Below are 21,877 nucleotides of genomic sequence, written 5' to 3'. Positions count from 1 at the left end.
CTGCCGGCTGCTGGCTGCCTGCAATTTGGCAGTTCAAATCTCACCAGGCTCGAGGTTGACTCAGCCTTCCAGCCTTCCGAGGTGAGTAAAATGAGGACCCAGATTATTGGAGGCAAATATGCTGACTCTGCAAACCGCTTAGAGAGGGCTGTAAAAGCACTGCAAAGCAGTGTGTAAGTGCTATTGCTATAATTGTTAAGTGAATCTGCGTTCCCCATTGAGTTTGCTTGTCAGAGGGTCACAAAAGCTGATCACATGACCCCGGACCACTGCAATCGTCATAAATATGAGACAGTTGCCAAGCATCTGAATTTTCATCACGTGCCTACGGGGTTGCTGCAATGGTCATAAGTGTGGAAAAACGGTCAGAAGTCTCTTTTTTTTCAGTGCCGTTGTAACTTTGAGTGGTCACCCGATGAACTGTTGTAAGTCGAGAAATACCTGTAGTTGCAATTGCCTCAAATGAATGTCCCCAAGGGATGTATCTAAATTTTCAGGGAGATATTTGAATACAGTGGCTGAATAAACATGAGCAGCCTTTTTGTCCCTAGTAGAACATCTCAAACTGCCCCACAGCGTCTTCCTTGGACTTTTTTTTTTACCTTGGCAAAAATAATTTGCTTTCTCTTACGAGTGAAAACTCACAGCAAACTTTAGCCAAAGTTTGCCTGGACTGTTGTTTCTCATCTGGGATGCATCTATTCCCCCAAACAGCAGCCTGAATATGTTTTCCAGAAATGTGGCTTTTGCAAACAGCGCTTAATGGCCTGTTTGCAAATTTTGTCCTGAGTTCACAGGCCTTGCTATAATTGAAGCCAGCAAACGGGCATTTCTTCTGAAACGGTGTCCTTGAAATAGTTTGTGTGTGTTTGTGCGTGTATGTTTGTGTGCCGGAGTCCTTGAGAATTTCACTTCATAGCGCAAGAATGCAACTTTAAAAAAAAAACCAGGATAAATAAAAACATAAAGTGAAATGTGGAATCTTACACATCTGTGGCATAAGCTATTCATTTGTTGGCAGCGAAAATACTGTACATTTTGATTTAAAAGTAATCTTTGGTTCTTCTGCAGCTTTTGAGAAAGAAATATCTGAGAGACCTTTTTTAATTTCTTCTAGTAATTAACGTTCTGGGATAGTATCTGGGAAAGGTCCTTGACTTACAACAGTTCACTTAGTGACATTTGAAATTACAACAGCACTGGAAAAAAGTGACCATTCTTCACACTTATGACCGTTGCAGCACATCCCCAAGGTCACCTGATCAAAATTTGGAAGCTTGGCAACTGGCTCGTATTTATGACGGTCGCAGTGTCCCACAAGTAAAGTCAATGGGGGGGGAAGCCAGATTCATTTAATGGCCGTGTGACTTACTTAACAACTGCAGTGATTCACTTAACAACCAAAGCAAAAAATGGTCATAAAACAAGGCAAAATTCACGTGGCAACTGTTTTGCCTAGCAGCAGGAAGTCTGGGCTCAGTTGTAGTTATAAGTTGAGGACTACCTGTTCCAGCTGGATGCAAACAGAGAGTAAAAGAGTGGGTTAGAGAAACGCTGTTGCTTCAGAAATGGATTTAAATTGTGTATTTTCGAAGCCATCCTAGCATTCCTACCTTAAGCAGTGAGAAGGAAGGCATGAGATCATCCAGTTCTTCTATTTCAGGAAATCCTCCAAGCATGGAGCTAAGCAGTATTTATTGCAAGAGAGTTTGTTTAAACCCTTGCCACACAAAAAGAGGAAAATACTCAGGCCAGTCAAGAATTTTCCCCAATTGGATCCTTTGCCTTGCTGGTCCAGACGGGAATGAGAGATATCGAATCCTCTTCCTTGAGCCTTTAGCAGCGAAGACTTTATTTAAGTCTGTAAAAGATCAGCATAGCACAAGGATAGAAAAAAAAAAAGGAGGAGGGGCAGGAAGGATCAAAGGAAGGAAGGAAAGCCGACATCATTTGGAATTTGGGCTAAAATATTGAGTGAGCTCGGGGGTACGAGAGAGAGAGAGAGGAGCATACAAGCAGATGAGTATCTATTTATTTGACGTATTTCTCCTGCCAACTACTGAAATCCACAACAGCCCTTCTTCCAAGCCTCTAGTGTGCAGCCTCTAAAATAAGGGTGAGCGTGAAATTAGAAACATGTTTTGTTTTGGGCCCCGAACGAAACTCATTTCAGTGGCTCCAATGTAAGATTCTGAGTTTGCTCCGTTCCAAACCAAATAAAACAGCCAGGGTATGAACAGTTAGTCCATCAAAACACAATGGATAAAGGTAAATCCTTGAGTTAAGGCCACAATCGAGCCCAACATTTCTGTTGCTGAGCGAGGCCTTGGTTAAGCAAATTTTATTCCATTTTACAGCCTTTCTTGCCACGGTTGCTAAGTGGATCACTGCCGTTGTTAAGTTAGTCACACAGCTGTTAAAGTGGCTTCCCCGTTGACTTTGCTTGTCAGAAGGTCACAACAGGGGACCCTGGGACCATTGTAAATGTGAGTCGCTTGTCAAGCCTCCGAATGTAAATCACGTGGCTGTGGGGATGCTGCAGCGGTCATAACTGTGAAGAACGGTCCTAAGTTAGGTATTTTTCAGTGCTGTTGTAACTTTGAACAGTCACTAAATGAACATTTTGTAAGCCGAGGACTATCTGTATTCAGAAAAACCCCTTGCTGCCTTGTGTTCAAATCCATAAGAATGGGTGGAATGGCAGTCCAGACTCTTGTCTTTCATTGAACTTTTATAAAACTTGGCCAAAAGTATTGATTTTAAGATCAATTTAAAATATCTGTTGGCTGTGCTTCCTGAGGGTGATAGGAATTGTGGTCTCTAGCTTACATGCAGGGCATATTGTTGGAGAAAGCTGGATTACACTGAGTGAATTTTATTATTTTTAATCTAAATCTACCATATTGACCTAAACTATAATGTGATTTGTTTTATTTTGGGAAACACTTCCTCTTCTTGCAGCCCATAGTAATTATGTTAACGATGACCACTTAAAAAACTAAATTTCATTGTAGAATGGAATTATTGTGCTTCGCACAGTTGACCACATGTTTAGACTGGAATTGGCATTTTTGTCCGCCTGTCCAGAGTTCTTCTCAAGGACCTGGGATGGGCATATGTGGATGATTGATGTGGTCAGAGGTCTCATCACAGGGTGGAAACTGTTCCGAGGCAAGATGCCTTTTGCAGTTGACTGTTGACGATTGTGTCAGTGCCGATGGTATGACTGCAATGCAGATGTTTAAACTGGATTTTGGCATGTTGGTCCACCTATCAAGTCCTTCCTAAGAAGGCAGATGTTCTTGTTTAATACTATTAAAGGTCTTGTTGCTGGATGGAAGCTGTTCCGAGGCAAGCTGCCTTTTGCAATTGACCGATGGGGATTGCGTCAATGCCATTAGGGTTCAAGTGGTGCTCCTGATGTTTTGGAATTGCACCCAACGTGCCTGTCACTATTGGTACCATCTTTGCTTTCTTTTGCCACAGTAGTTCTACTTCTATTTGTGGGTCTTTTTATTTTGTGAAGTTGTTATTATGGTTCATCACCCTGGGTTTGGTATCTTTATCCATCAATCAAGTCCTTCCCAAGGACCTGAGACAGGCAGGTGTTGTGGTTTGGTGGCATGAAAAGTATTAGTGCAGGATTTAAGCTGTCCCAAGCAAAGCTGCCATTTGACTGATGGAAACTTTGATGAGGTTGAAGTGGTGCTCCAGATGTTTTGCTATTAAACCACTTACTTTTTTATTTCTTTTGCCATAGTTCTTCTGCTGATATCTGCAGGTCTTTGCATTTTATTATCTTCTCCAGTTCTTCTATTCTGCTGTCTCCAGATATTGCCACATCCACTATCCAGACTCGGTTGTCTTTCTTTTGTAAATTTTATTTATTTTCAAAATACATATGAAAATTACATTTTAACAGTTCTGTGTCAAGCATTACTTATATTTACAATTCTTTTTTATATCAAAACTTATTTCTCTTATCTAACCACACACACACACACACACACACACACACACACACACATATATGTGTTTTCTTAAGTTTTCGCGGGTACTTACATGTATGGCATTCGGCTTTGCTCGGGTATTTTCCCACGTCGTAGTAGCTGTGCTTTTAAAGTTGTAGCGACGTTTCAGCAGAATCTCATCTTCCATCATCAGGCTTCTGATGGCAGATGAGATTCTGCTGAAACGTTGCTACAACTTTAAAAGCACAGCTACTACAACGTGGGAAAATACCCGAGCAAAGCCGAATGCCATACGTGTGTGTGTATATATATATATAACATTTTCCAAACCCTATAAAACTCAGACTCCTCTTTACCTTTAAGTTTTTTCGTAAGCCTATCCATCTTGGCACAATCAAGTATTTTGTTTATTACCATATTTTCGTAAATATGGTATCATCTGTTTTCCAGTTTGGGGAAACAGTCTTGCTGCTGTTAATATGGGTTGTACAACATATTGGATAAGTTTCTTCAGGTTTCCTTTAATCAGCCTCAATAAAAAAAGTTTCTGGCTTAAATTCAGTATCATGCCCTGTAATTTCTCTTATCCATTTCTTCAATTTTTCCCAGTATTTTTTAACATTGGGCCATTGCCACCACATATGATAGCATGTTCCGTCTGAGCTTACATTTCCAGCATTGCGGTTTCATTTTCAGGTATATTTTGGCCAATCTCGCCGGTGTCAAATGCCATCTATAAAACATCCTGATTAAATTTTCTTTATACGTTGTTGATAACATTAATTTGCAGTTCTTGGTCCAAATTTTCTCCCAATCTTCTAACTGTATGCTATGACCTACATTTTGTGCCCAAGCAGTCATTGGGCCCTTAACTACTTCTTCCTCCACTTCTACTTGGAGTAAATAATTATATGTTCTAGTGATAAATTTTTCTTCTTTACCAGTTAAAATTTGGTCTGATTGTTGGGGTTCCCTTTCTATTCCAAATTCCTCCATATCTTTTTTTATACCTAGTTTTGGTTGTCCTTCTTTTTGACAGTTGTTAAGTCAGGGGTGTTACGGGGTAGGTGCTTGCCTGTTTGAATTTTAAACTCCCAGAGCACTTTAGCCTATTATTACTACTGTTATCGTTAATGGTTATTGTTATCCCATCTTTATCTTAATGTTCTTACTCTCACTTGACTGGATCTCATACTGTTTATTCCTTCTCTTTCAAGATTTATCACGGAACCGACTCTCTGAGGTGCCACCAGAAGCCTGTCTCTTCGTTTCCCTCGAGAGCTTGAATTTGTACCAGAATTGCATTCGCTATATTCCAGAAGCCATTTTGAACTTGCAGTCCTTAACATTTTTGAATATCAGGTAAGCACGTCCTATCACCCTTGTCTCCCACCCACCCCCAGACCATCCTTGACTGCCCAAGCTGGAGAGTGTTGAGCCTAGCAGAATTTTCACGTTGTCATGAAAGGAGAAGGCTTGATTGAAGATGAACCACCACATTTTCCAAGGGGAATCAGCGGTTCTTACAATGAATTGAAAACTTGCCCTTTCAAAAAAAAAAAATCTGGCTGTCCAGCTTACATTTTTTATCTATTTGCTTGGTGTCTACATGGTGGGCGAATGTGAAGAGTTCAGAATTTTTCCTTGAGATCACTGCAGGTTACTGCTAAATGCAGGTGTCATAGGATGAAGGCTGTGTTATTCTGTGACAGCAAAAAAAACCACAACCCTGCAGTCTGATAGTACCTTTTCTGACTGACAAATTATATTGCAAGGCATATAAGCTTTGGTGAACTCATGTCTTAGATGGCACTTGATGAAATAAAACTGGAGCTCACCAAAGGTGGTTATAATTATTACTTGTTAGATCTCTAGTGTGTGCTACCTTCTCTAACATAAGCTGGTGAACCATGGACACTAACCTCACAATTGATACAAAAGCTACGCGTGGCGCAAAGAGCCACAGAAAGATACATGCTCGGCATTACAAGAATAGAATAGAATTCTTTATTGGCCAAATGTGATTGGACACACAAGGGATTTGTCTTTGGTGCAAATGCTCTCAATGTACATAAAAGAAAAGAGACATTCGTCAAGAGTCAAGAATCATCAGGTGCGACACTTAATCATAGTCATGGGGTAGAATAAGCAATCAAATCATACTAGGAAACAGTCAATAAAAATCATAAGGTTACAAGCGACAAAGTTGCAGTCATACAGTCACAAGTGGGAGGGGATGGACGATAAGGAGTGATGAGAAGATTAACAGTAATAGTAGTTCAGACTTAGTAGATAGTTGGACAGTGTTGAGGGAATTATTTGTTTAGCAGAGTGATGGCGTTCGGGGGAAAAACAGTCCTTGTGTCTAGTTCTGGGTGTTCATTGCTCTATAGCGTCGTTTTGAGGGAAGGAGTTGACGCAGTTTATTTCTGGGATGTGAGAGGTCTGTAAATATTTTCACAGCCCTCTTTTTGACTCAGGGTGCAGGATACAGGTCCTCCATGGAAGGTAGGTTGGTAGCCATGGTTTTTTCTGCAGTCCTAATTACTCTCTGAGGTCTGTGTCTATCTTGTTGAGTTGCAGAACTGAACCAGACAGTTAAAGAGGTGCAGATGACAAGACAAGATAGAAAGACATCCTGCACATAGGTTAGATAATAAACACATGTATGCCATATCATTAAGAGAGTCAAAGAATTGAAATGGGAACGGATTGGGCGCATAGCAAGAAGAACTGAGGGCGGATGGGCCAAGGCAGTCATAGAATGGATCCCGTTTGATCGAAAGCATCCACAAAAGAGACATAGAACAAAATGGAGCGACGACATCAGCCCAATATTGGGGAGGTCCAATTAGCAAAAGGAAGCTTGGGGCCATATTGGTTGGAACATGAGGAAGAGACCTTCATCCTGCAGTGGATAGACAATGGCTAAAATGATGATGACGCTAAAAACCTATAGGCCACCCATCGCTCTGTTGAAGGGAGGTTATAATAAAACACATTGGTCAAAAAACATGCGACCAAAATGCAATTTTTTTTCCTCCTGGTTCTTACTTTTAACCCACTGTTTCTACTGTTTTTACCTGGAGGTCCCCAACCGTGGCAACTTTTAAGACTTGCGGACTTCAACTCCCAGAATTCTCCCCAGCCAGCACAGCTTCCTCTCTTGTAATCCCTTCCTCTGCAATCTCTGCTCTTTGGGGGGATAAGAGAAAAAGAAACAGACAGGGCTGGCTGGGGAATTCTGGGAGTTGAAGTGCACAAGTCTTAAAGTGGCCAAGTTTGGAGGCCTCTGTTTTAACCATTCAGTTGTGTCCGACTTGTGGTGACTTTATAGGCAAGTGGCCTCCAGGCTACCCTGCCAAACCCGCTTCTTTCAATTGTTGGATGTTCCACTTTGCGTCGGATGCGATGTTGATCGAGCCAGTGTGTCCTTTGCTTGCCCCTTCTTGTTCCACTGACAGTTCCTACCATCATTGCCTTCTCCTATGAATTCGCACTCATAACCTGGCCAAATTAACTCAGCCGTTGGCTTGATATTTTTGACTTCTAATGATGTGGCTGGTTTTATACGATTCATCACCTCTTTCTTGGTCGCTGTGGATGACCATGATAGATGCAATAATTTACTCCAGCCCACCAGTTTGAAGGTGTCAATTCTTTTTCAACCGGCCATTCTTGGTACCCAGATCTTACAGCCCTATATTATTGCAGACTACAGGCAGTCCTTGACTTACAATGGTTCATTTAGTGGCCTTTCTTTTCTTTTTCTTTTATTTAAATTTTTTATTTTATTTTAAAACAAACAATCCATCTTCCATTTAAACTGTGTGTACAAATATCTTGTGCAATAACAATTACAGTTTACACATATTCATTGTATTGGTATTGATTCTCTATTTTTAGTTAATACTGATCTACATAATATGTCTAATTTTTAGAACAATCCCCATCTTAACATATTTGATGATATTAGCATGTTTTCTATATTTCACTAATCTTTTTTAATTTCTAATTCCCATATTTATTCTCAAGCTGTGATGACCCAGGGTGGGATACAAAAGCAACAAAGTCACAAAAATAGGTGAAGTCCCTTTAATTCCTTCAACTTGGCCTCCAATGTCCAACTATAATTGACTGGAGAAAAAACTCCCCCCCCCCACCAGTTGCAAAGTTTGGAAACCTCTGCTCTAACTAGCCTGCTTTTTGTGTTTCTATCAATATCTTTCTTTTCCAGATCTTATTCATGTTAATTCTCACAGTGGGGCCTAAGGTTATCCTGCATTCGATTTCAGGAGTTATACCTGCCCTTGTGAACAATAAATCTATTACGGCATTTCTGTATTAACTTAAGTTTATCTTTTGTTTCTGGCCATAAGATAGATAGGTAGAATTCTTTTATTGGCCAAGTGTGGTTGGACACACAAGGAATTTGTCTTGGTGCAAATGCTCTCTGTGTCCATAAAAGAAAAAGAAATACATTCGTCAAGAGTCAAGAATCATCAGGTGCAACACTTGATAATAGTCATAGGGTACAATAAGCCATCAAATCATACTAGGAAACAGTCCAAATGAATCGTAAGGATAATTCAAGATGCTGCCTTAATGGCTACAATCCTAAACAGTTTGATGTTTTGATACACACACACACACACACACACACACACACACACACACACACACACACACACACACAAAGATTTCCTCTTCATTTTAACAAAAACGTGCCTGAAGTGAAGTATCCGTTTTGAAAGACTTTCTGGTGTAAGGGGTGGTGGTGTCTGTGCAAAACAGCGCAGACTTTTTTGTGTTTCCAAAAGCTATTTTAAGTGACTCGAGTGGGAAAGATAGCTCTCAAGTCTTCTGCTCCAAAGAGCACAAACCCTTTCATGTTTGAAAATGGCCCTTTTTTAAAAAAAGTGAGCTAAGTGGGAAAGGGAACCACGTGTGTTCCATAAGTTAGATTGGAGTATGGAGCAAAACGCGCTGCTTTCGTTCTGACCCCAGAAGTAAAACTTGCCTGGTTTGAGCCAGCGGCCCAGTCATCTAGTCCTTCAGGGTATTCTTGTCCTTCCAAAAGTGAGACGGACCATTTCCAGCATCCTGTGTTCGAAATACAGGCTGTCCTCGACTTACAGCCACAGTTGAGCCCCAAACCTATGTTCTTAAGCAAGGCGTGAGTTCAGTGAGTTCAGTGCCCCATTTTACACCTGTCTTAACCACCATTGAATTGCTGATAAGTTAGTGATAAGGTTGTTAAGTGAATCTGGGTTTTCCCCCATTGACTTTGTTTGTCAGAAGGTCGCAAAAGGGGATCACGTCATAAATATGAACCAGTTGCCATGCATCCGAGTTTTGATCCCAAGACCACAGGGACGCTGCAACGGTCGTAAGTGCGAAAAACGGTCCTAAGTCACTTTTTTCAGTGTCCTTGTAACTTTGAACGGCCACTAAAAGAACTGTTGTAAGTCAAGGACTAGCTATAAAACCTGTGTGGTTTGAGTGGGGTTTTTTTTGTGCTTTTTTGTAGCATGTGGCTGACTTGTCTCGTCCAACTAGTTTGAGTGGGCCTATTTCATTCCACACCTGAAACAAAAACGTGTTTTCCTCCCGTACAGATCCCTTCTTTCACATGGAAATTAAAGCTCAGCTAATTGGGGACGCTCTTTTGATGATTCTTCATCTGGGGGAAAAACACGTTAGGCCTGTTCTTTATTTAGCTTTGGGCCGGCTGTTTCGTTTTCAGTCGGTTTTCGAATGGTCTCTGAACTACTTCTTTTCCTAAACAGTTTGAATTCTAAAATTTGGGTACTTTTTGAGCCCGGGTGATGTAGATAAAAAAACAGTGCTGGATTTCTTCATAGAATAGAATACAATATAATTCTTTATTGGCCAAGTGTGATTGGACACACAAGGAATTTGTCTTGGTGCAAATGCTCTCAGTGTCCATAAAAGAAAAGAGACATTCATCAAGAATCATAGAAAGTACAACACTTAATAATAGTCACAGGGTACAATAAGCAAAGCAAATCATACTAGGAAACAGTCAAATAAGATATTGGAATAAAGAATAGAGTAAAGTGGGGTAGAGTAGAGTAGAGTAGAGTAGAATAGAATAGAATAGAATAGAATAGAATAGAATAGAATAGAATAGAATAGAATACTTTTATTGGCCAAGTGTGATTGGAAACACAAGGAATTTGTCTTGGTGCAAATGTTCTCAGTATACATAAAAGAAAAGAGACTTCCATCTAGAGTCAAGAATCTTCAGGTACAACACTTAATAATAGTCAGAGGGTACAATAAGCAATCAAATCATACTAGGAAACAGTCAATATAAATCGTAAGGATGCAAGCGACAAAGTTACAGTCATACAGTCACGAGTGGGAGAGGAGGGGTGATAAGGAGTGATGAGAAGATTAATAGTAATAGCAGTGGAGACTTTGTAAATAGTTGGAGAGTGTTGAGGGAATTGTTTGTTTAGCAGAGTGGTGGCGTTTGGGGAAAAACTGTCCTTGTATCAGGTTGTTCTGCTGTGCAGTGCACTGTAGCGTCGTTTTGAGGGTAGTAATTGAATCAGTTTATGTCCAGGATGTGAGGGGGTCTGTAGATATTTTCATACATCATTATCCTCCAGTGAACAGTTGAGATCCTCGCTGATTTGATTGCAGAGCCTTGTATCTTACAGCGTGTCTGCTTTGTAATATGCCACATTCTGTGAAAAGGTATTTTATATAAAAGGTTTTTGGTTTTGTATCACAATCCCTCGAAATGTTAATACCACTTTCTAATGCCTTGGTAAGGCCACACCTGGAATATTTGCATCCAGTTTTGGTCACCACGATGTAAAAAAGACTCTAGAAAGAGTGCAGAGAAGAGCAACAAAGAGGATTAGGGGGCTGGAGGCTGAAACATATGAAGAAGGGTTGCAGGAATTGATCTTGAAAAGAAGGACTAGCTGTCACATGATAGTAATATTTGAAAGTCGGCCCCAAAGAAGCGGAGGTCAAATTATTCTCCAAAGCACCAGAAGGCAGGACAAGAAGCAACGGGTGGATACTAATCTAGGAGAGAACCAGCCTAGAATTTAGGAGGAATTTCTTTGCAATGAGAAGAATTAAATCAGTTGCCTTCAGGAGTTGTGAATGCTCCAACAACCGGAGGTTTTTAAGAAGAGGCTGGACAACCATTTGTCTGAAATGGTGCAGGGTTTCTTGCCTGAGCAAGGGGTTGGACTAGAAGACCTCCAAGGGTCCCTTCGAACTCTGTTGTGTGTGTTATTTTGTATACCTCAGCCAGCAGTAAAAGAATCAGACTTTGTCTTAACTTGATCTTTTTGGCAATTTAGTTGTGCCTTAACTTCCTTTGTCTTTTACAGCAAGTTTCCTTTCAATTTTTTTTTTTTTTAAAAAGGATGTGAGTCAGAGGACAACTTCCGATACTTGTTCGCTTCAAAACATTGGTTTTCTTCTGCTCGCTGGCCCTGGGTAAACAGGGAAGGCTCAGATTCCTTTTCTCAAAAGCAGTTCATTTCACGTCAAAGGGATCCTATGGTTGCTTTCAAAGTTTTTTCCTCTTAATCCTGTAGCGATCCACTAGGAAAACTCCGGATTCCAAGCTTCGTCATCCTGTGTTTGGCTTCTCCCAGCTGGCTGCAAAAACAGATCCTGACATTTCCTGAGACTTGAGATAGCGCTGAAGCAGGAGGGGCCCTTCAGTGCCTCTGTGCTAACTTTCCGCCAGACGGTGGTATTTTTTTTTTTTTTCAGACTCCATAAAAGCTGGCGAACGAATGACAACACAAAAACGTTTGGGGACCCTTTGTTTTCACACTCGTTCTTTCAGTTGATTACCTGTTGTGATCTTTTCGAACAAAATGCATGCTACGTAAAGCATTCATAAGTTTAAAAAATTGGATTTTTAATCCTGGCCTCCTTAGTTTAGAAGTAACTCAGTGGAGTGAACTTATCTAATATTCTTTCCTCCTCCTATTTTCCCAATAACAACAATAACCCGCCTGTAAGGTGGGTTGGGCTGAGAGAGAAGGGGGTGGACCCAGTCACTTCCTTGCCTAAGGTGGGACTAGGACTCCTTGTCTCCTGGTGATTGGCCCAGAGTCACCCAGCAAATTTTTGTGGCTAAGGCGGGACTAGAACTCCCCGTCCCTTGGTGATTGGCCCAGAGTCACTCAGCAGGCTTTCGTGGCTCAGGCGGGACTAGAACTCCCGGTCTCCTGGTGATTGGCCCAGAGTCACCCAATAGGTTTTCGTGGCTCAGGCGGGACTAGAACCTCTCGTCTCCTGGTGATTGGCCCAGAGTCACCCAGCAGGTTTTCGTGGCTCAGGTGGGACTAGAACCTCTCGTCTCCTGGTGATTGGCCCAGAGTCACCCAGCCGGCTTTCATGGCTAAGGCGGGACTAGGACTCCTTGTCTCCTGGTGATTGGCCCAGAGTCACTCAGCAGGCTTTTGTGGCTCAGGCGGGACTAGAACCTCTCATCTCCTGGTGATTGGCCCAGAGTCACTCAGCAGGCTTTCATGTTGGTTTGGGTAATGAAACATCTGCAATAAGGCAACCAAGATCAGAAAGTACAAAGGGCCCCCACAGTAGTAGTCATTCTCCTCCTCCTCCTCCTCCTCCTCCTCCTCCGCCTCCTCTTCACAAACCCCTTCTAGCACTGATGATGTTACCTAGTTGGGTCACGAAATGCCTGCAAGAAAACAGCCAAGCTCAGAGTTCACCAAGGATCCTACAGTCCTTCTCCTCTTCTTCTTCTCCTCTTCCCTCTTCCCCTCCTCCTCTCTGCAACCCTCCCTCTCTTCTAGCACTGATGATGTTACCTAGTTGGGTCATGAAATGTCTGCAAGAAAACTACCCAGCTCACAGAGCGCCAAGGACTCCTCACAGCTAATTCCCTCAGTTATTCATCATATGGTTCAGCTTCCAGGCCCCTGATCATCCCTGTGCTCTTAGGGCCTTTTCTTCTATTCCGCCTTGAGGGTTATATCCTGGAACAGGAATAAATATATTTTATTTACAGGTACGAATAATAAAAGAGTATCTCAAAGAAAACAATGCCTAGAAGGTACAGGTCACGCTGATTACAATATATTTATATATATAGAGAGAGAAATTCTTGGACCCGTATTCAGCAACCAGCTCTCAGCTGCATGAATTTCCTCTTTATATAAAAAAGCAGGAAATCCTTTTGCAATTGGAGGCCACACAGGGCTGCAGGAAAGTGAGCAATGAGGGCCTGGGATTTTTAGTCTCCACTTCCCACCCCCCACCCCTGTGTTTTAATAAAATAATTGTGATTATCATGTTGGATGCTTTAAAATTCTTCTTTCACTGGATTTTTTTTTTTAATTTAAAATCTTACTTCTCCAATCAGGAACTTCCAACAATTTTGTTGTGTGACAGGGATAGGAATCACACCAGGACGAGGGTAGGTTTGCAGGCTGACTATTTAGGTGACTGATCAGAGGTGGTCTTCAGCTGGTTCTGACCTGTTCTGGAGAACCACCGGTAGCGGAAATTTTGAGTAGTTCGGAGAACCGGCCAATCCCGCCTCTGACTGGCTCCACCCTCTCTATTCTCTGCCTCCCATTGAGTCCCAGCTGATCGGCTGGGCCTCCTTTGGTTGCCCTGCACAGGAGAACAGAGCTGGAAAGCAGGTTAGTGGGGTGGGCAGGGAAGGGGGATTTGGCTATATCATCCCCCCTGCCACGCCCACCAAGCCACACCCACCAAATCAGTAGTAAAAAAAATTGTATCCCACCACTGTGACTGATAGATGGATTTGATGGATTGACAGATGATTTATACAAAGTCGTTGAGTGGATCCACAAGGGACTAGAATAGGATAAAGAGGAACTAAATGCCTAACCATATTTTATTGATGTACATTTCAACAAGGCTGCGCACGTAAATCACTTTCAGTGTCACAGAACCATTTTTAATAATTAATACAACATGGATTATGGATAATCCTCTTAATTACAACCACATCCGAGCCCGGCGTTTCTGTTAGCTAAGCAAAACATCCGATACGTGATTTTTTGTCCCCTGTTTTCTCACCTTCCTTGGCCAAAATGGTGAAGTGATTTCACTGCGGTTGTGAAGTCAGTAACACAATTGTTAAGCGAATCTGGATTCCCCCAATGACTTCGCTTGTCAGAAGGACACAAAAAGGGGAATCAGAGACACCCCCCCCCGGACACTGCAACCGTCATAAATATGAGACAGTGGCCAAGCGTCTGAATTTGGAGCACGTGACCATGGAGATGCCGCCTTGGTTGTGAGGTCCAAAGCCACTTTTTTCAGCGCCGTTGTAACTTCGAGCGGTCGCTAAACGAACCGTTGTAAGTCGAGGGCTGCCTGTACCCATTTTTTTAATTTTTTTTAATTATTAATGGATTGGTGGGGGGAGGGGAGTATAACAGCAGTTTTGCCCCATTTCCTGCAAAAATCAAAGAATGCAGCGTTTAGCTTCTTGTGTCCTGAGTTCCTTGACTTCTCATTAAAAAAACCCAGCCAGTCAAATTGAGGCTACTAACTCTGCGAGGTGTGGCAATTGTGGACAGAGCAAATTTGGGTCATGGTTGGAACTGGGAGTTTTCCCTTTCAAGCGAGGCATTGTCGCCTTTCAGAAGCCTTTGTGTGCACTGCACACACACAATCCAGTTGACCTTGAGAGGGAGACTTAACAACACCGGGCGGCTTTGCCAGAGGGGAGGAGCTGGTTCCCACGGCTTGCGTGAGCAGCGCTCTTCAGGCAGGTGCATCATCTGAATAGGACGCCGATTATCCATTCAAACGAAAAGGAAGGATGCTGTAACTACTTAACAGAAGAATAGAGTTGGAAGGGGGATTAAAGGTCTTCTAGTCCAACCCCCTGCACAAATGGTTGCACAGTCTCCTCTTAAAAGCCTCCAGTGAGCTTCTGAAGGCAAGTTGTTCCACTGATGAGTTGTTTTAACTGTCAGGAAATTTCTCCTTAATTCGAGGTTGCTTCTCTCTCCTGGATTAGTTTCCACCCGTTGCTTCTTGTCCTGCCTTCTGGTGCTTTGGAGAAGAGCTTGACCTCTTCCTCTTCTTTGGGGCAGCCCCTGAGATCTTGGAAGGCTGCTGTCATGTCTGCCCTAGTCCTTCTCTCCACTAGACTAGCCATGCCCAGTTCCTGCAACCCTTAACAGAATAACAGAGTTGGAAGGGACTTTGGAGGTCTTCTAGGGATAGTCCAGCCCTCTGGTCAAGTGGGAGACCCTATGCTGCCATTGGGTGCGGGGATGTCTGTCAAAAAGACCTGCATAAATTCCCGTGGGTTCAGCCAGGAGTCTTGATGACTTTTGTGGCTGCTTATGACCTCCTTAGCCACAACACCGGAAAGGGATGCTTGTCCGCCTCTCCATGCTGATGACTTCCTGAATGTGCAAGGTTGATCCCGAACCGAGACAGAACGCTGGGCTGGATAGGGCATCATCCAGAGGCGTTGCTTAATCTGGTGTTTCTCAACCGTGGCAACTCGAAGATGCGTGGACTCCAACTCCCAGAATTCCCCAGCTACAACGCCACGCAAGTTGCCAAGGTTGAGAGACACTGGCTTCCTCCCTCGACAGAAGCTCGAGACAATCTTTGTTTCCTGGAGCTAAATTGTGTGGAATTGCAGACTTGCAATCTTTAGCCTTGGTGTAGATTTAAAAACAAAAACAAAAACGAACACGGCCAGTGGTTCCACGTGTATGGTTTTTGTATTGATTGTGTGGATCTCTTGACTTTATTACCAGGTTTTGTAAGCTCATGAGGTTCCTACAAAAGTATTTATTACTTTTATCAGAATGGCATCTCCTGATACATACAGCAAGAAGCAGCTTTCTTTTGTGTGTGTGCCTAAATAATTTACTTTTTTAAGCACACCAATAAACATTGGAGAGCAAACCCCCACCCCCTTGTAGTACTGATGATGTTACCTAGTTAGGTCATGAAATGTCAACAAACCAACCAACCACCGAGCTCAAAGAGCAACAAGGACTCCACAAGTAGCACTCTTCGCAAGCCCCTCTCCCTCCTAGCACTGATGATGTTCCCTAGACGGGTCATGAAACGTCTGCATGAAAACCACCCAGCTCTGAGAGCACCACGGACCCTGCAATCCTCCCCCTCTTCCCCCTCCTCCTCCACCACCACCTTTTACTTCATTCTGCAAACCCCTCTCCCAACACTGATGATGATACCTAGTTAGTAATGAAAGGTCTATGAGAAAACAACCCAGCTTAGAGCACACCAAGGATCCCATCAAATAAACAACTGTCTTTGAATCTGGGAATTCAGTTAAAGTGGACCAAAATAAGTATTTTTTTTCCTTTAGGGGTAAAAAAAAAAAAAGGTTGTTGAATTTGTCTGACTAAAATGCGCTATCAGGTCTTTGCATTCTGACCCGACGCCATGCAGGTCCTCATTCTGACGTCTTTATTTCTTTCCTTTTCTTTTTTTCCCCCCTCTCCTGAATAGCCGCAACCAGCTCTCAACGTTGCCTGTCCACTTGTGCAACCTGCCCTTGAAAGTCCTGATCGCCAGCAACAATAAGTTGGTCTCCATCCCAGAAGAAATCGGACATCTGAGACATCTGATGGAGCTTGTAAGTGGTTCCTGTGTCTTTCCCGAGCTCGGCCTTGGATTCTGGGCTTCTCGATGGATTGAGATTGGATGGGCGAATTTTTGTTTGCTTAAAGAGACCTAGAACTTTTACCTACCACGAAGTCAATTTTTTCACCTTAATGGTGGATAAAAATGCGAATGGTTTACCAAAAGTTGACACAGTTTGCCCTGAAACGCAGATCGTTCTCCACTTACGACCCTTTGTTTAGTGACTGAATTTAGACCGGCATTGAAAAAAGTGATTTATACACATAGAATCCGGATTCACTTAATAACCGTGTCCCTAATTTAATAACTGCAGCGTTTCATTTAACAACAGTGGCAAAAAAAGGTCGTACAGTAGGACAGTATTGTCTTGCTTAGCCATGGAGATTCGTGGCTCAGTTGCGGTCGTAAATCGAGGCTTACCTGTAGCAGTATTTCTTTCTTGTTTTCTTTTTAAAACAAGTATTTCTGTTTCTCTGTCGATATCCTGACTTTGAGGAAGGTAACCTACCCCCTTTACATCCCAAGACTGATGTTTATTGCCATTAACACGCTCTGACTTTTCAATCCTCGTGCGTGTTGCTTCTCTGAGGTTTTAATAGCTGGTGGGACATCTGCCAAATTTTTGTGGTTTCTCGTTAAGTTTCATGAGGTTGTTTAAATAAGCATGGAGGTTATTTAAACAGCAAGGTGGTGATCCCTGGGAGAGGACAGCAGATCAGTTTTAATCATATATATTCAGGTAGTCCTCCGAGAACTCTGATTGTGGCATGGAGCACGCTATCTGAGAAACCGGCTCACCCCTAAGGGATTGGCCCATCCCACTTGTGCCAGGGGGAGGGGAATTCTGGCTGGCGGGGTCCAGGACAGAGCCTTTTCTGCTGTGGCCCCCGCCCTCTGGAACATGTTACCCCACCACCACCACCGCCGCCGCCGAGGTCAGATCCGCTCCCATCCTTTTGGCCTTCCGAAAGACATGGCTTTGCCAACTAGTCTGGGGCCCCAATGCATGTGTTACGTTGAAGGGGGCTGAAGGAGTAGAGAAAGCCCCACCTCATCCGGTGCAAACCTGGCTCCCTCCGTCTCTGTCCTGCTGAATTATAGTTTGACTGAATTTTTCCATTTCAGATTGTCTGTCTGTCTATATGTCTACTGTATATCTGTATCTTGATAGATAGATAGATAGATAGATAGATAGATAGATAGATAGATAGATAATCTGTCCGTCCACCCACCCATCTTTCTCTATGTCTGTCTGTCTGTCTGTCTATCTATCTATCTGATATCGATCTAGATAGATAGATAATCTGTCCATCCACCCACCCACCCACCCATCCCCCTCTCTCTATCTTTGTCTCTCTATCTATCTCCATCCATCCATCCATCCATCTATTTTTTCTATGTATGTATTTATGTATGTATGTATCTATCTATCTAACTATCTATCTATCTATCTATCTATCTATCTATCTATCTATCTATCTAGATTAGCTGTCCACCCACCCACCCATCCCCCTCTCTCTATCTCTATCTCTCTATCTATCTCCATCTCTCCATCCATCCATCTATTTTTTCTATGTATGTATGTATGTATGTATGTATGTATGTATGTATGTATGTATGTATGTATCTGTCTGTCTATCTATCTATCTATCTATCTATCTATCTATCTATCTATCTATCTATCTATCTATCTTCTATCTAGATAGATAGATTAGCTGTCCACCCACCCATCCCTCTCTCTCTCTCTCTCTCATGTAGCTGTCACGCTATCTAGTTAGTTATCTACTTCTGTCTCTTCCCCCACCCCCTTCCATCTATTGACTGTCTGTCAAAATGAATCTAGCAGCCTGACTCTCATGGACCGCAGGGGGCCTACAGAGATAAAAAAACCCAACATAAAACCGGTAGCACCCCAGCCTCCTGGCGACAACAGTCAAACAAGCCCCCCGATGAACGCAGCGTCCCTCAGGGGTCTCCAGACTCCGTGGCAGAATCAGGTCTTCAGAGCTTGCCAGAGCGTGTCAAGGTCAGGGCCAATCTTATCTCTGCAGGACTGATGTTCCAGAAGGAGGGAGCTACTATGGAAGAGGACCTTCTTGGTCCCACCAGATGGACCTCCTTACAAGACAGGGAGTATTCTCTGCTCCCAACTTGGTGGGTTGGGTAGATGTGACCAGAAAAAGACAGTCCTTTAAAATAACGTTGACCTTCTGAAGAAATGCTTTGACTTGAACCTTACCATGAGCGGAAAAAATGGATTTTATTAAATTGACACCCCCCACTCTGTCTTCCAGGATGTCAGCTGCAATGAAATCCAAACAGTCCCTCCCCAGATTGGAAATCTAAATTCCTTGCGGGATCTTAATATCAGGAGGAATCACCTGGTACATTTACCTGAAGGTAAAAACATGCACATAGACACAATGAAGTTTTAATGTCACTGCTCTTTTGTGGAATATTCGTGAAAATGGGCTCGCTTGTTAGATTATGTATGCCTTGTTTCTTCCATAATTAGTTGACGTGTAACATTTTTGTTGTGTTGTGTGTGCCCTTGCAGAGCTTGCAGAGTTGCCTTTGATTCGGTTAGATTTCTCCTGCAATAAAATCACAACGATCCCAGTGTGTTACCGGAACCTCAGGCACTTACAGACAATCACCTTAGATAACAACCCCTTGCAGTCTCCCCCCGCCCAGGTAACGTATTCTCCAAGTCTTTGAAATTTAAATTGTGACTAAAATGGCGATTCCTCTAAACCCAAACGCGTTTATTTTGGTGGAGAAAACTTGGCTTTTCGCTTCATGCGTGCCTTCTGGTGTTTTTGTGCTGTTGCATCGCTGTTAAGACTGTGGCATTAGATGGGTGTTTTGTGGGCAAAGTCTCCTGAGGTAGACCTCACTTGGACAAGAGAGGATCCATGGAAATGCATCCTATTATTTAAACCTCAGAACCGGGAGGCAAAAAAATAAATAAATCACTGTACAGTCTATTATTTTGCTGTTGCGGTAATTGATGCTGTCTATGCAAGGGCATAATGGTCCTATTCAGAAATAATGCTTCAGTAGCCTAGTTAGGAAGCCTGGAGCCATCCCCAAACACTGCTTATGTGTCAATATACATTTACAAATTCCCAACCTCCTCTTAAAGGCTTAGTAGCTTCCACTTAATCCGAAGCCCGCAACGATCATGAAACAAAACTCCAAAGAGTCTGCTTGAGGCTTTGGCATTTAAAGTCCAAAAAGGAAACAGCAATTGGTAGCTGATTAAACCAAATTATGAAATCACATTTGAGACCAATGGTATACCAATGGTATATCAGGTAAAAAAAAAAACAGTTGGCAATTTACAGGGAATGTCACACAGAGGCTGGCGCCATCAGAGAAAGACTAGAGAATTTAGCAGTTAGAAGGTATAATTTGTCGCTCAGCATTGAACTGATGGGCCTAAGCTTTGTTCAGTTTTCCTGATTTCATTACCTGACTGGATAACATGATCAGTGCTAGAAAGGAATGGAATTTGTTTATATACTAGTGCCGTGATGGCGAACCTATGGCACACATGCCACAAGTGGCCCGCAGAGCCAGTTGTGCTGACACACGAGCTGCAGGCAAACTTACCTCACTGCGCTTGCGCATGCTTCCCAGCTGATTTTTGGCTGGTTTGAGGCCTTTTTCGGCCTCCCAGAGGCTTGAGGAAGGCTTCTGCGGGCTTTGCAGGCCGAAAACTAGCCCCTGTTTCATCACTTCCTGTTTTTCCAAAAATACCGGAAGTGACAAAACGGGGCTATTTTTAAGCCTGCAGAAGCCTTCCTCAAGCCTTTGGCAGGCCGAAAAAGGCCTCAAACTGGCTGAAAATCCGCTGGGAGGCACAGTGTAGGTAAGGGGGCCACGAGGTAGATGGGGATTGCGCGCACATGCGTAGTGGGCGTGGGGGGTGCACATTGTCTGGGTGGTGGCACACAAGCGTGCAAGCGCACACACATTTTTTTGCCTAGGAGCCCAAAAAGGTTAGCCACCACTGTACTAGTGGCTTGCCCTGTTAGCGTTGTACAACTCAGACAAACAAGTTAACAAAGAAACCACCAAGAATACCTGAACTGAGAGAGAAGGAGAGAGAGAGAGAGAGAGAGAGAAAGATTGTAAAGATTAAAATATTGGGCATTAAAACTTCAAAATTGACATTTATGTCCTTTTATATAGGAAATGTTCTTCCATTAAAGACAATCTGTCTTTAACCACCTGCCATCGTATATTGAACTGGTTCGATTTCTTTCTTTTAAGATCCATACTAGAATGGTGCTGCAATCTTCAGAAGGAGTTCAAATTTATTGTCAAAACCAAGGATGTAAATTTTCAGTGGTTGGTTTTATATCTGATCTGATTCTGAATCTCTGGGTCTGATCTTTTTTAATCAGTCTGGGGAAAGGAGAGGACATTTGGTTGGCCCATCTTTTTAAAAAAACAGCTTTAGGTTTCATATAGACTGCGTTGCTTTCAAAATGTATTTATCTACTTATGAAATATATTTATGAAATTTATTTGCCGCCCATCTTCTATCCAATAACACTGGACGTCTCATAGCATACAAACGTTGAAACATGAAAAGACATTTAAATCAACAATCATAGAATACAGGGGATAAAATCATTAACAAATTTTAAAAAATGCTTTGTCTCCCCCCACACCCTCTTTCTAGATATGTATAAAAGGAAAAATCCACATATTTAAGTACCTGAACATGGAAGCGTGTAAAGTGGTGCCAGACCTTCCTGATTATGACAGGAGACCGATAGGCTTCGGATCCTGGTAAGCAGCCAGACATTTCAAATTTATGAGGAACTCCATAGTCTCTGCGCCGACTGAGGAACTCTGGGAGTTGAAGTCTTAAAAATCGAGGTTGAGAAACACTGCTCGGGGTTCTTAACCATTTCCTGGCGGTTGGCTCAAAGTCCCCCAGCCATCTTTCATGCCTAAGGCGGGACTAGAACTCCCAGTCTCCTAGTTGCATCATTACAACCTCCTTCAAAGCTGTCGGCATAGCACCCTACTGAGGTGAAGTGTTGAAGCCTCCTGGATGCAGCTTGGCACACCTTGTACCTGCTGCCCCAGGGGCCTGAGGCCTGTTAGAATGGAGCTAACGCAAACGGGGAGATTAAAACAAAGAGGAACTGGCTCGTTCTCCAGGGTGGATAAAAATTGATGGTGTGTTTTTTTTAAAGGGTTTTTTAAAAAATGAAATTGGATTTTTTTATTTTTATCAA

The 21,877-nt window shown here is 42.7% G+C and overlaps 1 protein-coding gene across 10 annotated transcripts in view; it reads left to right on the top strand.

Moving 5' to 3' along the window:
- LRCH3 (leucine rich repeats and calponin homology domain containing 3) overlaps positions 1–21,877 on the top strand; it is a 115,587-nt gene that overhangs the window by 25,782 nt on the left and 67,928 nt on the right. For all 10 annotated transcript variants that reach the window (XM_087933704.1, XM_087933703.1, XM_087933700.1 and 7 more), the window contains exons 2-6: positions 5,189–5,333; positions 16,485–16,611; positions 18,914–19,019; positions 19,177–19,313; positions 21,313–21,422. In XM_087933704.1, the coding sequence (XP_087789830.1) occupies positions 5,189–5,333; positions 16,485–16,611; positions 18,914–19,019; positions 19,177–19,313; positions 21,313–21,422 (625 nt within the window). The remainder of the gene's footprint in view (positions 1–5,188; positions 5,334–16,484; positions 16,612–18,913; positions 19,020–19,176; positions 19,314–21,312; positions 21,423–21,877) is intronic.

This window comes from Pseudonaja textilis, chromosome 4 (genome assembly GCF_049901715.1).
Source record: "Pseudonaja textilis isolate UNSWEBS1 chromosome 4, rPseTex1.2, whole genome shotgun sequence".
Lineage (NCBI taxonomy): Eukaryota > Metazoa > Chordata > Lepidosauria > Squamata > Elapidae > Pseudonaja > Pseudonaja textilis.
The sequence above is the reverse complement of the archived record's forward strand: the minus strand, read 5'-3'. Positions and strand labels throughout refer to the sequence as shown.